This window comes from Corylus avellana, chromosome ca5, assembly GCF_901000735.1.
Source record: "Corylus avellana chromosome ca5, CavTom2PMs-1.0".
Taxonomy (NCBI): Eukaryota; Viridiplantae; Streptophyta; class Magnoliopsida; order Fagales; family Betulaceae; genus Corylus; species Corylus avellana.
Window position 1 is genome coordinate 17,770,550 of NC_081545.1, and position 14,538 is coordinate 17,785,087.

The following is a 14,538-nucleotide window of genomic DNA, read 5'->3' on the forward strand; positions in this document are numbered from 1 at the left end:
TTCATCAATTTTTAAGTTAATATAACACTTATCACATTAATTAACTACTAAACAATTAAATTTAATTGTCGCTGACATGACAATGCCATTTGAACTATGATATCCTCAACATTTTACAAAAACTAATTCTATGGTACAATGTGTGATCCCTAACCGTGTATATTACTTTAGGTTAATTTTCATTTCAAGTTTTTCTCAGGCTTTAATCATTTGAATGACCTAGCTACCATGATTGACAAAGAATAGATATGGGCACACATGCCTTTCTTCTGCATTTCTATGTTCTCCATCATTATAATAATCTTGTGGGCCTTTAATCTTCCTCATTGGAACCATCTTTTTTCAACTTTACCTAAAAATATGAGTAGCCAAATGTGGTAGACAACTCACACTCACGGGATACCCTATTGGTCACTTGTGCCACCCTAGACTCACATGCATTCCTCAATGACTTTGCCCCCACCTGCAAGCCTTAGCCATTAAAGATCTCCTTCTCTCAACCTCTCTTGGTTGATGGTTCCTAGTTGTGTTTTTGTTGTCTATTCTTAGAAAGTATTTGGTCTAATATTTTGAATAGATGTAATATTTTTTGGGCTCCTAGGAACTACGAGGAGTTTATTGGGTTGATGGTCTCTCACTTTAGAGGCCAAATTTTTCTCTCCATGGTAGTGAGAATTATGGTAGTTGTTATTGTGTATGCTCTATGGCGTGAAAGAAATGCTAAATTGTTCCAAATGAGAAACAATGATTCCGGGTGCATTCTTTTGGAGATTATGTTTTGGGTTAAATATAAAGTCAACTGATTGAATAGGGTGTATTTGGTTCTTCTCATAATTGTTTTCTAGCTGGGTCTTGGGGTTTTACTGATGTAATCTTAATTTTAGCTTTCTTTGTCCTTTTTTTGTTGTTGTTTTCCTTATGACAGCTTGTTTGTGTACGTAGGCCTCTTTTCAGCTCTTGTCGTCTTGTTTTTGAGGGGGCAAGCTTCGTGGTTCTGCCACTGAACTCAACTTCTAATTTTTATGAGATGTTAAGAATATTTTATATTATTCTCTGGGTTTATTTTCTTTCATTTGTAGAGTTTATTTCGTAGCTGATATAGTATAAGAGTTCTTGTTCACTATTCAATACTCATCGTGTATTTATAAATAGACTTATATAATATTGTTTTACAATAGAAGAATGTTGTGGTTACCAAATCTTTTACCAAGAGATAAGAACCAAGATAATGTGAAGCTTATTTATTAGCTCTCATAACATTTCTTTTTATTAATTGTTTTGATCATTTTCAATTAATGAATAAGCTCCACATCATCTTAGTACTCATTTCTTAGTAAACAATTTGGTATCCAACCCTAGCATTAATTCTCTTTATAATAAATTAATATAATAAAGATGCAGTCCACACGTCTCTCACCGCTTCCACTGTTTCTCTCCTGTCTCTTTTATTATTCTCATCATCATGTATTTCTACAATGAGATACACTTATATTATCACTACGTCCTCAGTTTTACCAGCAAGAGGCATCCAAACTTCGAAGACAGATCCGGGAAACCCAAAATCTGAACAGGTATATATATTCCATTGGGTAATTTATTGAAGTGCATTAATTTGAGATGCTTATTCTGGGTAAACAAATGGTGTTTCTAGGCATATTCTGGGTGAAGCTCTTAGCAGTATGACCTTGAAAGAACTCAAGAACCTGGAGGTAAAATTGGAGAAAGGAATCAGCAGAATTAGATCCAAAAAGGTAATTAATACATTTCAGTATGAGGATTATGTTTAATTTGATTAGCTAGAAACCATTAATCTATTATATATATATGGATTGGACTAATATACTCGATCGACTACTTCTTCCAGAATGAAATGCTATGTGCTGACATCGAGTTCATGCAAAAGAGGGTAACTATTGTTTCCAGCTCTTAATATTTTTGTTTCTCGAGAAATAATTCACGTCAATATTTTTTTTTTTATATATTTCTCTCATATTATCTTACAAATTTATAAATCAACCATTAAATTTGTGGGATGCATCATTGCATTTGTGTGAGGTTTACATAAGTTCACAAATCTAATAATTGATTTGTAAAAAAAAAAAAAAAAAAAAATTAACGTAAATCATTTATCTTGTTTCTCCGTGTATGCTGGTTCTCTTTCAGCCAAATGTGATGCACAATATGTTGGCGTGATTAGATCATTGAAGACAGATTTTGGACAGAACTACGTACTGTTGTCTTTATTGCTCAATTGTTTTCTTGTTTTGAATGACCATTGGTATCGGTTTTTGTTTTTTTTTTTTTTTTGTTTTTTTTTTTGACCAAATGCGGATTAGCAATTGAATTTGAATAAGCAAGAGCAATAAGAACTCCTGCATGCTAATGCTTAATCCTATGTTACTTAATTTGGGTATATAATGCTTATTATATGAAATAAACTCAATATATATATATATATACATGTGCAAAATGTGCAGGAGGTTGAGCTGCAAAATCAAAACAATTATCTGCGAGCAAAGGTTTCTTTCTCTCTCTCTCTCTCTCTCTTTGAAGTTTGAAGTAGTAATTAAATTTAATAATATAATAGTAATTGTTGTATATATATATATATATATAAATGATGGATGCAGATAGCTGAAAATGAGAGAGCACAACAGGAGCAAACGACAAGCATGATGCCAGAAACCGCGTATGAGTCTACGTCTTCACAAGCATACGATCGGAACTACCTCCCTATAAACCTTCTGGAATCCAACCACTACTCCTGCGCAGACCAGACAGCTCTCCAACTTGTCTAGTCTAATCTAAAACGTACACCATCACCAACGGAATGAATTATTGCATCACCTCATCATATATATATATATAATGATTTGTGCAAACACTCTAGCTTTTAAATACAAGCAACAAGCGATCATGATTGTAGTTTCAATAATTTCCATAAAAGATTGTAAATTTGCAAGAATTTGTACTACAATACAAGACAAGAGTGTGCCATGAAAACCATTCCCACGTACGGTTTTAATAACAATAACATAAAAGAACATCACGGTTCTTGATGATCAGTATATATGCAATTTACAAAGTTGGGGTTCGAACTACTTTACTGTAATGGGTTTTTTTTTTTGTGTGTGGTAATTTTGGTTCAATTCCAATTTGAACACATATATTATTACTAAACTTAGGAATATAAATAACCATTCTATTCCACTTTCATTTATTCTTAGTAATAACTCTTTAATTTCTTAACGGAATACCCATTCTGCAAAATAAACGAGGTCTAAATTCCAATCCCTAAAAGGCATCTCATTAGGGTTTAGGGTTTCTAATTAGTGACTATGTTCGTTGTCATCGCTATTCTAGACTTATATAATATCCACCACTAAAGACTTTTAAGTTTTTAGCAAATATTGTCATGTTTATTTTATGTAATTTGTGAACGGTCATCTAAATATATGAATTATATATAATGAAATATGTATGTTTTTAATTTGTTTACTTATAATTCTAATTGAGAACATTTGAGTAAACTGTTAATTTGCTAATTTTCCATGAAATATATATATATTATGATATTTGAATAAGAAAATAATCACAATGGAATAGTGTATTATATATAAACGAGATAATGGATGGTGAAGGCTTGTTAAGTAAATGTGCTTTACACCCTTTTGTCAAAGATGAGGGGTGGTAAGTAAAGTTTTCGCATTAATTTTTGATGAAATCACAACTCTCATTTATGTTAGGTCAAATAGTAAGTTGGCAAGCCCTTTTGCGAAAGGTTTTTCTCAAAAATTGGTAAGGGTTACATCCATTGGAATTGGACTAAAACCCTATTACAAGAATAGCCAGAAATGGTAACCCAACAATTTTAATGATTTAATCTAATAACTGATAAGTGATTAGTCACTACAAAAAAATAATTTTTTTTCTTACTGGAGATTTCTGACGTTTTATGGTGTTTGACACGTCAAAATTTTTTTCTAACGTGTCATTTCTAACGTGTTGAATGTCAGAAGCATAGGGGTCAGTAAAATTTTTTTCCTGACGTGTTAGTGGTTAGAACGTCAAAATTTTTCTGACATGCTAAAACAAACAAAATTCTGACGTGGCACTATTCATGCATTAGAAAAAAAGTTCTGACATGACGAGAAAACATGTACTGTAGCCATGTCAAAAAATGCTAATTTTTTTTGTAGTGAGTTAAGCAGTGAAATAATTAAGTCTAATCCAGGATGGATCAATTCTAACTATCACACTTACGAATGATGAGTTGTACTCTTAATGAAGTTCAAATTTAGAAGTAAGTGTCATAGTAACAGGCACATGAAAGGAACTTCACCTCTATGAACATAGAAGTATGGTGCCGCTTCCAATAAAAGTTAGGGTTCATTCTTGTAGTATTCATTAAACCAGGATGTAGCACAAAGTCATAATAGTGCTAACATTTATGAATTTCTGATGTAAACTAGATATTTTCATGTGAGTTATTTTCGGTTATGAGTTATAAAAGTTTTGGTTTAAGTTTAGGCCACCACTAACTTTGTCAAAACTTTTAATTGATTAGGCTAAATAAGGTTTAAGTCGAAAGATACCTTCTTTTATGCATGATAATATCAATATTAAAATTGAGAAAGGGTTTGAGTATTGAAAATATCTGTTTTGGAAGTCTTTAGAAGAGTAAAAATATTAACCGCACTTAAGCAGTTAATGAGACTCAGAAGGCGAAAAGATCCTTTACCATCAAGCTACCGCACCACTTGAGTCATTAAGTAATGGATGCATATATTAATATGTTAACTGCTGTCAGTTAGATAAAATGAAAAGTTACAACTCTTCCCATATGCCCCTTCAACATCTATAAATATAGAGAAAGAAATGCTATTCAACATTCTCAAATGTCTATCTTTGTTTTTTCGCTTTTTCTTCCTTCTTTTTTTTTTTTTTTTGGTCTTTTTTTTTTAAAAAAAGAAAAAAGAAAAAAGAAGTGGATATAAATGTGCCACATAAACAAGAATCTGAAGAGATAGACACTTGAAAATACTAAGTAGTATCTCTCATAAATATAACATTCCTCTACCGATTTTATTATTCAGTTTTTCATTTTCAATTTTATAAGTTTACAAGTAAAATTGTAGGAATTCTCCAAAATTGCTATTTGTAGCATTTATAAGCTTTATTGTATCCTAAAGACTATTTGCTAGAAACCCATTAGCAAACTCATTCCAAGCGAGAGCAAATATTGTCTTAAAGATAGCGATTCTAGCACTTCAAACATATCTTTTATTTCTAATTTTTTGTTGTTTTCACATAATATTTTCCTAACAATTTCGGTGTTTGTTTCTGATTCTTCTTCTACTGTATCACCTTATATTCCTAACAGTCAGATTCTCTACAATTTATTGACCGAGCCCATTGGGTCTTGGTCTTGGCCCTAAAACTTGGATGGAATCTGAACTCCATGGTTTTCTTGAGAAGATACCTCGTGAAAAGCATTGCATATTGCAGAGTTGGAAGAGGTCTTCAGGCATTGCACATGATAAATTTAATCATTTAATTAATATTCTAACACTTATATGAACCACAACTAACAAATGGTGAACAAATTAACACCATATTATGCAGAAGTTAAACATAATACAAGAGTTTAACCATTGAAATAAGCAAATATTAAATTACCTGACCAAAAGTAATTTACAATATTGTTAGAGAGCTACAACATGATCCTATATCTCTTGAACAAGTCTAAAGATCCCGACTATTTATGGTGTATTGCGTGGAACCTTGGGCTATTTTCTATTATGGACATGAAATAACCAATATCGTGGTATGCAGAGCTGAGTGTGAGCAGAAACTGAAGGCAAAACCTTCTTCTCTCTGGACCCATACTTTGCTTCTGGTTTTTTCCAGAAATGAATATATATATATATGAGAGTAAGAGAACTTTGCCCTCTTTACCCCATTACGCTACATTTCCTAATAAAATTGTTTGAGAAACTTACATATTTAGTCCATAAGCTTCGGACCTCTGGAAACCCAATCTCAAGCCATGGCTTTGCAGGGCCACTGAAATGTATAACAGCAGCAGCTTCCAATACCTCTTGATGAACTTCTGCAGATTGATAACCTAAACCGGCCAGATGCCATGATGGTTCAATAGGATGCACATGACCCTCAAAAGCTATTAAGGAAGGTGGAAGTACTCCTGGATGCCATAATGCCAACCCAGATTTGTGGCTCTGTGAAATGAGGTAATGGTATTATGGAAACAAAAAAGGGTGAAAATTTTATCTTTACAGTGAATACATAATGGAGGTATTTGGTCATAAGAGTCAGGAAATCTAGATTCTCTGAATATTTCTCTGGAACCGGCTTCGAAAAGTATAGGATATTCATTCTAAATGTAACATTTATTATTCAAAGAGATGGTAGACAATTTCTCTTATGTTAAACGATAACAAAACATCTGCCCTCTTCCTCAGAATGAGTACAATCACAGGTCGTCAATCATCCAATGGCCTAAAAGTAAGTATAAAACAACACTTTTTTTCGACCAAAAAAACACCACTTTTAGCTATTAAAAAGAACTAGATTCCCATATCGCTTTTTTTAAAAGAATATTTTCTTTTCTGAAAAATAAAACTTTTTTCAAGAGCAAAAGTATGACACCAACATCCGATGCTATATCCATCTTGAGTTTAACACTGGAAAACGGGCTGAGACACATTGACAGCAGTTTCCATTAACCAACTTATTGAAGTATTAGAAAATGCACTTACAAGTTTTAACCATTGATGGTAAGTTGCAGTGATGTTGGTCCTCCTCCAAGCTTCGATATCAAAGACATTCATGCCATACAGCCATGCACAACGATCAGGGTCAAAGTTGGATGATATAATTGGATGCGAAAAGTTCAAGTAGTCCCTGTATTTTCTTCCCGGGCAACAGTCATCTCCACACCATGAATTAACAACTGCACCAACAACTTTTCCATTGAGATCCAATTCCCACAAAGATGATATGTCATGTTGTACTACAATATCATCATCCAAGAACACTATCTTGTTGAGATCTGGAAACAGCTGTGTGGCCCAAGAAAATCAGACGATAAATAAATCATAATTAAGTGTTCATTATTCAACATGTATCATTCAATCATAGAAGATTTTGTGAAGAAAATTGGTAACTACCTCAGGGATATAAATTCGGAGGTGATTAAGGAGGGAGAGGGAGCTGGGGCTTAAAGCCTCTAGATATCTTTTATGTTCTCCTTTATACTCAAAATCTTCTTCTTTCAAATTATTGTAGTAGTGCCTCCAAATTAGACGATGAATCTCTAACATCTCTTTCACACCAACATTCACTTCCTGAGACCAATCAAATTGGTGCAATCCCTTAACTTCCACCACCGCAGATTTAATAGAATTGATCGCAAACCACGCATGCATCGGGGTATAAGTTTTTTTGTCAGTAACTATGTGGAACACTAACTTTCCAGGGTTGGCTGAGTTTTGGATTGTAGAAGAGACAACAGTAGAAGCAGCAAGGACATTATCAGTTAGAAGAACAAGGTGATGAAACGAGGGGTCGGCAAGGCGAGAAACATATTCTGGTGGAGGTAGACGAGATCGAGCAATTGCATTTACAGCATACTCCTCGGCCAGTTTTAGGCAAAGACAATGTAAGCTTTTGGGGACACCATGTGAAGCTAAATGCCAGTAAATAGACTCACGCTGTCTCGCCGACTGGACCTTGCGTTCCATCTGAAGTAGCTGCATGTTAAGATAAGAAATTAGCTCTAATTTTTTTGAGGATTGGAACTTCTTCCAATAATTGTTTTTTCTTGATATGCAGATTTAAGCAACCAAAACAAAGCCTAAATCTCCATGATAAGATAATCCGGTGTCAGTTCTTTTAGTTCATTTAAGTCATACACAGTAGTAATGCAAACAATTCTACAATTGTTTAAGCTATGGTACTTTTTTCCATATAGTTTCCTCTCACTGGAATATACATAATCCAAGCTAAGATGATAAATACAATAACAGCTAGCCTGAAACAAATGGACATTTGCAAGGACCCCACCCACATACATTGTCAGCATGCTAGTGCACACTCATGCAAACACTCGCACACAATATTCAAATTGAGTCGCTTTTACAAACAAGTTGCATCCTAGGAAGCATGAATAGAAATATGGGGAACAAGTTATGGTTAAAAATAATCATAACTTTTACATTCTTTCCTTTTCATTTCAACTTCTTAGAGATTTTGTAGTCATACAAGGTAAATGTTTAATCATACCAGCATTCATTATCTGAAAGTTTTTATCATATTACTCTCTAACTAAAGAGGATCATGCCTAAGAACTTAGTGACTCAAGCTGTTTATGGTACCCACTCCAATGTATTGAAGAAGTATCATATACATTTTCAAGTTCAAAAATATGATTTGCGAAGTTTGGATATGCTTATTATGTATGCATTGGCAAGGATCTAAGATGTATTGTATTTGATGCGTATACAACTCTCTTCTAGAAGTGCCTGTGCAATATAGATATTTTGATTATTAAGCCACTACTTATCACATAAGTTTAGGCTGATAGAAAATGGTGAATTTAATTATTTATAATCATATTCTAACATTCTTCTTCATATGTGGGCTCAAATTCTCCCTCAATAAATAAGTCCAACATGTGGAATACTTTATCTGAAATAAGAGGTAAGTTGTGAAGCCAAAATTTTTATGTTTGGCAAGTGTTTTCAAAATGGTTTTTTATGTTTTGATTTGAAAAGAGTTCTTGATGTGATAGAAAGTAGGAAGTAATTTCAATGGTGTTCATCTTTGAAAAGTATTTTGTAGAGTGAAACAGAAGAAAACTATTCAGTAAACATTTTGAAAAGTGTGTTTTAGTGTTTGTAAAAAATCTAATAAGTGTTTTCAAATCAATGGTGATTTGAATTAAAAAAAAAAAACATAATTTTTTATGTTCGACTACCGCACAGCCACCTCCTCTTGGATACTTTGTTGTGTTGGGGTGGCCGTGCAACCACCTTTCGTCTTCTCCAATTTTTTGTATAAATAACAAGTTAACCTTCACACCTAGAAAAATAAACATAATTTTTTCAAATACTTTTAGGAAAGTTTTCAAAAACCTACTTTGTGTTCTATATTTTTAAAATTGTTGTTTTTTGTTTTTAGAAACACTTTTTGTTTAGTAATTTATTTCTAAAAAGTAAGGTATTGTGTTTAAAAAAAAAAAAAAAAAGACTTTCCAAACGCATTATCAAACTAACCGTTTATTGTTCTAAAAAAGGACAATTCTATTAAAAATAATGTTAGAAACAAAATTTTTATCTCATAATTATCCACAACTCTTATGTGTTAATCTCAACAAAACCTTGGATCAATCCTTGTTTTAAAAAAAATATTAAAAGTTAATTAAGACTGCTACATCATCATCATTGTGAAATACATATATAGCATTCATCTTCTCCTAAAGGACCTAAACTAATAATCCGGATCATGTATATATAGGTCTTAGCTAGCTAGGAAGTAGACCCAGACCCAAACCAGCATTGCCAAGTGCCAACTGTAACTTTTTATCTTTTCCTAGCGAATTGCCAACTGTCAACTGAAATACTAGAATAGAGACAATAACTAGATGTCACCCTCTACATCCCATCAATGACAGAAAACAACACACAACAAATCAGCACAGATAAAAAGAAGTAGAGACAAATTAAAGTAGCCATGAATGATTACGTGTGCTCACCATAGCCTTGGTCTTGAAAGCAAATGCCTTGATATCCTGTCTTTTCGACGTCATATCCTTCACAAGCTTGTCGAATGACTCTATCTCTATTCCTTCCTCATTAATGTCACCTTCCTTCGCCTCAACTAATGATCTGCTTAGCTCCTCCCTCAGCTTCTTTATGGTAAATGCATCACCACAGTAACACATAGACAATCAATAATAATAATAATAAATAAAATAAAATAGGCCCATTGATCAAACCGTGTGACGTGTGGTGACGTAGTGAAGTTTCCATCACGAAGAGGTAAATGCATTTTCAATGAGAGCGTCATGGAAAGAGTCAGATGGTTGTGGAATTTACAAGTTCTCCACCAATTATTACATTTCTTGTTTGTTTCTCTTCTTTATTGTCTTCAAAATGTATTAACATCAAGTGGACGAGCACAATACGATTGTGGTACAACTGGCCACGTGTCCTCGAAAGAGACTGCTGAAAATCCAACCGACAGTGTCCCAAAATGTGCTTATCCAGACACTGTAAGCAATATATCCTAGGACGAAAATGCCATTACCCTTTCTATGATTTACGAAAAATGCTATTATATTATTAAAATGGAATATCTTGCTTTATTTTAATTTTTTTTTTCTTTTCAGGAAAGAGGAATATCTCAATTCTCAAGCATAAGTCAATTCTCAAGCATAACACAAGTCTGGAATATCTCAAGTATGTGAGTTTGGACGCTTTCAAAGAGTGGAGCCCAATAACAAAGGAACAAGATCCTCTCCAGTCCATTATGAACGCTAAGATTTCATCTCAGAAATCTTATGGCCACAAATAGGCCACAAATGGGTCCTATCACTACCAATTAATGAAAAATTAATTAGGGTGGATACTGTCCCCTTGACACTTTGCATATGATAGATATTATTTTAAATTGAAATTACCTTTTTTCCATAAAATGTTTTTGTTATATTGAAGAAAAAGGGCTAGACATTTTAGAATTTTTGAACCAAAATTAAGCATTTTTGTAATAAATTGGAACTTTGAGATTATTGGACATGGAATAAAAAATGGAGAAACAAATGTAGGAAGAACATACTATGAAATTCAACAACGTTTAAGGTGAAAACGACCAAGCTTCAAATAGGTCAAAATCAAAATGATAATAAAATGGCAGCATTTAAATGTGACCCTGAATTGGAACATAAGAAGTTAGAGAAACTTTTTCAGATGTAAGAACCATTAAACTGGTATATGCGAATATGACAAATTCAACAAGTTCAAAAAAGCCCGAACCACTCACATGCAAAACTAACATATCCAAACTACTCACCCATATATATAACATCAGAAAAATTACGTATTTAATCTCTAGGGTAAATTATTTATCTAAAATGGTCCCGTTGTTAGCTGTTTGATAGAAACCAATAGCTGCATAAGCAGCTCAACATCACAACCACTCATCGATTGACACATGACATGACTCATGACTAGGGTCTACTTTAAATTACAATTTTTTCCTCAATTAAAAAAATAAAAAAGAGGATTAGATGAGGGACAACCACCCCTTTGGTGACCGACCATCACTTAATAAGCCGAATCATTAGCCATGTCACGTCTCAATCAACGATTGGTAGTAACTTGGATTACATGTGTGCATATAACGGTTGGTATCAAACAACTTACAACAGAGTACCATAGGGGCTATATCCCAGTAATCAGTTTGGTAAAACAGTAAATTGGAGGAACTAAAATGCACTTAAAAAAAATAAATAAATAAGTAATTTTTTTTATATATATATGCAACCTAAATACAAAGGTTCAAGCGGATTTAACCGATGACAGGGACAAGGATAACAGAAGATTCCTTTGTGTGCAAACTTTGTGTAAAGTACCAATCTGCCGTCCAACAGACCACGTGGTGGCATATATACACCGTGTCACACTCACACCCTACTTATAGGGTTTCAGAGTAATAAAATCGGATATGGATTTTTAGAGATTTTCTACTGAAATTATTATTTTTTTTTTAAAAAAAAAAAGAAAATTACTATTGCTGGACATCCAATTCATAAAGTTCAGAAATAAAGGGTATTTTCGTCATTAGATCTGACACACTTACCAGAGATGCGTCAGCCCCGCTGAAAAACCTCCATCCTATACAATCTGCAAAAACCGTTTTAAAAAATTAAATTAAAATTTTATCTGAGAATAAATAATATTCTAAAATTTGAAAAAAAAAAAAAAGAAAAATTACAGGCAATGACTTCTCTGACACGACATAAATAAAACTAAAAACATTTTTCAGCTGAGTTGATAATAATAAAAATAATCGTATTTACCACTAAAAACATTAAATTAATTAGAGGATTTTATAACCGTATCCATATTCCATAGTGGCTAAGGTTAGGCTCACACAATTTTTAATTTAAAATTCATTATAACTGACGTAATAATTTATAATTGATAAAATAATTATAATGACTAATTTGTCACTTTTCACCAATTATTACTTAAAAATTTAATTTATAAATAAATTTGTACCAAAATTGTCAACCCAAACATTTTCTAATCCATATTCCCAGAGAAAAACAATCTCCAGCATAAAATATATATATATATATATATATATATAGATGGCTTACGCTGAAGGTACTTGTACCTTCCGCTGCAATCCATGTTGTACAACGAACGGACAATTTGAGAAGAATGTACAACTCCAATCCACAAAAATGAAACCTCAACTCAAAAGTCCTAATTTCTATATTTGCTAAAAATACAGACAATCTCCTTTTCAAAAAAACAAATTAAAAAAATAATAATAAAAAAGAAATAAAAGAGAAATTACCAAGAGGAGAAGAGCAAGCAGTGGCAGATTCGAGCACCAAAAACGCAATTCTCACAAAGAGAAACGGCAGAGCGATCCCGAGCACGAGCAGGACCGGCAGCAGCGTCCGGCTGGAAATCCGACGAGGCGCCGTGGCCTTGGTCGGAGAAGCCTTACCGGCGGCGCCGGAGCTGGATATCGTGACTCGCTTAATCCCCGTCGTGGATATGTAAAACTTCATGTTGTGGAAACTTGTTGCTTCAATTCCATGAATAGAATCCCCAAACAGGTCGCTCTCAGTCTCGCTGGATCTGTGCTCGTACAGAATCACGGGAGTGAAAAAAAGCTGGAGATTGAAATCGAAATCCAAATGCAAAGCCGCAAAAAGGTAAATGGTATGAACAGTGGTGGCAGAGTGAGAGAATATATTGGTAGCTTTTTGAGAGACTCGCTGGGATCACGATCTTTTGTTTCCGCTGGGACAATTTAGTGGTCATCAATTTTATGAAAACAAAAAAGAAATTGTTGAGCGAGAGTGAGAGAGCGCGTGAGTGGAGGAAAAGCCAAAATCCAAGCCGCGTTTAAAGCCGCGGGAAACAGGGAAGTGCAATTATGTTTATGATTTGGGGGAGGGGCTGAGGCTGTGATTTTCCCCCCTTGGGTTTGCGTGATATTTCGGATTTGCCCTTCCTAATTAGAGTCGGTTCACCGACAGATTGCGGATGTGTGAGAGGATTTATCAGTGGACGAAAAGTATAAGAACCTTCTAGTCTATTTATGGGATGGTTAAACTATCATCTTATTTACAGTTAAGGGAATAAAATTAAGATTAGTCAAAAATAAAAATAAAAAAGGAGAATTTGAGTACGGGGTGTCCAATATTGACTATGACATTTAATTGCTGAATTTTACATCATACCAACATTTTGCCAACAAATTTTACATATTGGTAATTTTCTATTAATGAATTGGTATAAGTTTTGGCCATTCTTATTCCAAATGTAGTGTAGAGGCACAAAAATATTAGTTATGTTAATTGAGACTTGCTATATATATATTACATCTCCACACAAGATGAGAAAAATGGAGAATAAAATTTAAAATAGTGACTTCTGTTATATTAGGCTGATTCTTAGCTGATTGAGCTATCTTTTGGGGATCTGTTAATGTATATTTGATTATTTTATATTATGAGATTGATTGTAATCAGATTTGATGGTAATTAAATTTGATATTATGGGATTTGATTGAACTCTTATTCATCTTTTGTCTAACTATTTTTTAAATCCTATTGGATATATCATATATATATATATATATATATGTGTGTGTGTGTGTGTGTGTGTGTGTGTGTGTGAGCCCCTACAGTCCAAACTATCTGTACAATGGCCATTTAGTAGCATCCAATCTCCATCTAACACATCATCATTTCAAGAAAAGTGCAAAAAACTAAAGTGAGAACAAAAACAATAAAAAATAAAAAAATAAAAAAATAAAAAGACCAAGAACACCCTTGCCGCCAGACTCAGCCGTGGGTCTGGCGAGACCCACGACCCAAGACTTGGGTCTGGCCGTGATCCGCCTCAAAACCGATGTTGACCCGCCTGAAAACTTATTTCTAATGCCTCAAAACCTATTTCTAATGCATCAAAACTTGTTTCAAATGCCTCAAAACTCATTTTTGGATTTAAAACTAAAACCTAGAGGTGTAAAGTTAACCCTTTAAGGATTTTATCACACTAAAGGCCAGAAACCGGCCCCAGAGAGAGGTGGCCAGACCCATTGGAGAAACCCACGACAAACCTACACCGTGGGTCTGGCCAGGTTCACGAAGGGGGCTGGTTTTGGTAGGGACTGGTTCACAAGGGGGGGCTGGTTTTTGTTTTCTTTCTCAAAGCAATCTAGTGTATTTGGACTTAGGTTATTTTGGTGCACTTTTATGTTTTTACTTAG

The 14,538-nt window shown here is 33.7% G+C and overlaps 2 protein-coding genes across 3 annotated transcripts in view; one reads left to right on the forward strand and one right to left on the reverse strand.

Moving 5' to 3' along the window:
• Positions 1 to 3,007, forward strand: part of LOC132181882 (agamous-like MADS-box protein MADS1) — a 4,003-nt gene extending 996 nt beyond the window's left edge. Inside the window, exons 2-6 of the mRNA XM_059595112.1 lie at positions 1,481 to 1,571; positions 1,652 to 1,751; positions 1,865 to 1,906; positions 2,478 to 2,519; positions 2,631 to 3,007. Coding sequence (XP_059451095.1) covers positions 1,481 to 1,571; positions 1,652 to 1,751; positions 1,865 to 1,906; positions 2,478 to 2,519; positions 2,631 to 2,798 — 443 coding nt within the window. The 3' untranslated portion in view covers positions 2,799 to 3,007. The remainder of the gene's footprint in view (positions 1 to 1,480; positions 1,572 to 1,651; positions 1,752 to 1,864; positions 1,907 to 2,477; positions 2,520 to 2,630) is intronic.
• Positions 3,008 to 5,646: 2,639 nt separating this feature from the next.
• Positions 5,647 to 13,151, reverse strand: LOC132181019 (probable galacturonosyltransferase 15). 2 transcript variants are annotated; one of them, XM_059594060.1, is made up of 6 exons: positions 12,607 to 13,151; positions 11,881 to 11,924; positions 9,776 to 9,928; positions 7,191 to 7,772; positions 6,780 to 7,082; positions 5,647 to 6,239 (listed from the first exon to the last, which is right to left on the reverse strand). In XM_059594060.1, the coding sequence occupies exons 1-6, from the start codon at positions 12,824 to 12,826 to the stop codon at positions 5,955 to 5,957; spliced, it is 1,587 nt and encodes a 528-aa protein (XP_059450043.1). In that variant the 5' UTR covers positions 12,827 to 13,151; the 3' UTR covers positions 5,647 to 5,954. The 2 variants fall into 2 exon arrangements, with proteins under 2 accessions (XP_059450043.1, XP_059450042.1); XM_059594059.1 differs by having other exon boundaries at positions 9,776 to 9,931.
• Between the last annotated feature and the right edge of the window lie 1,387 nt (positions 13,152 to 14,538).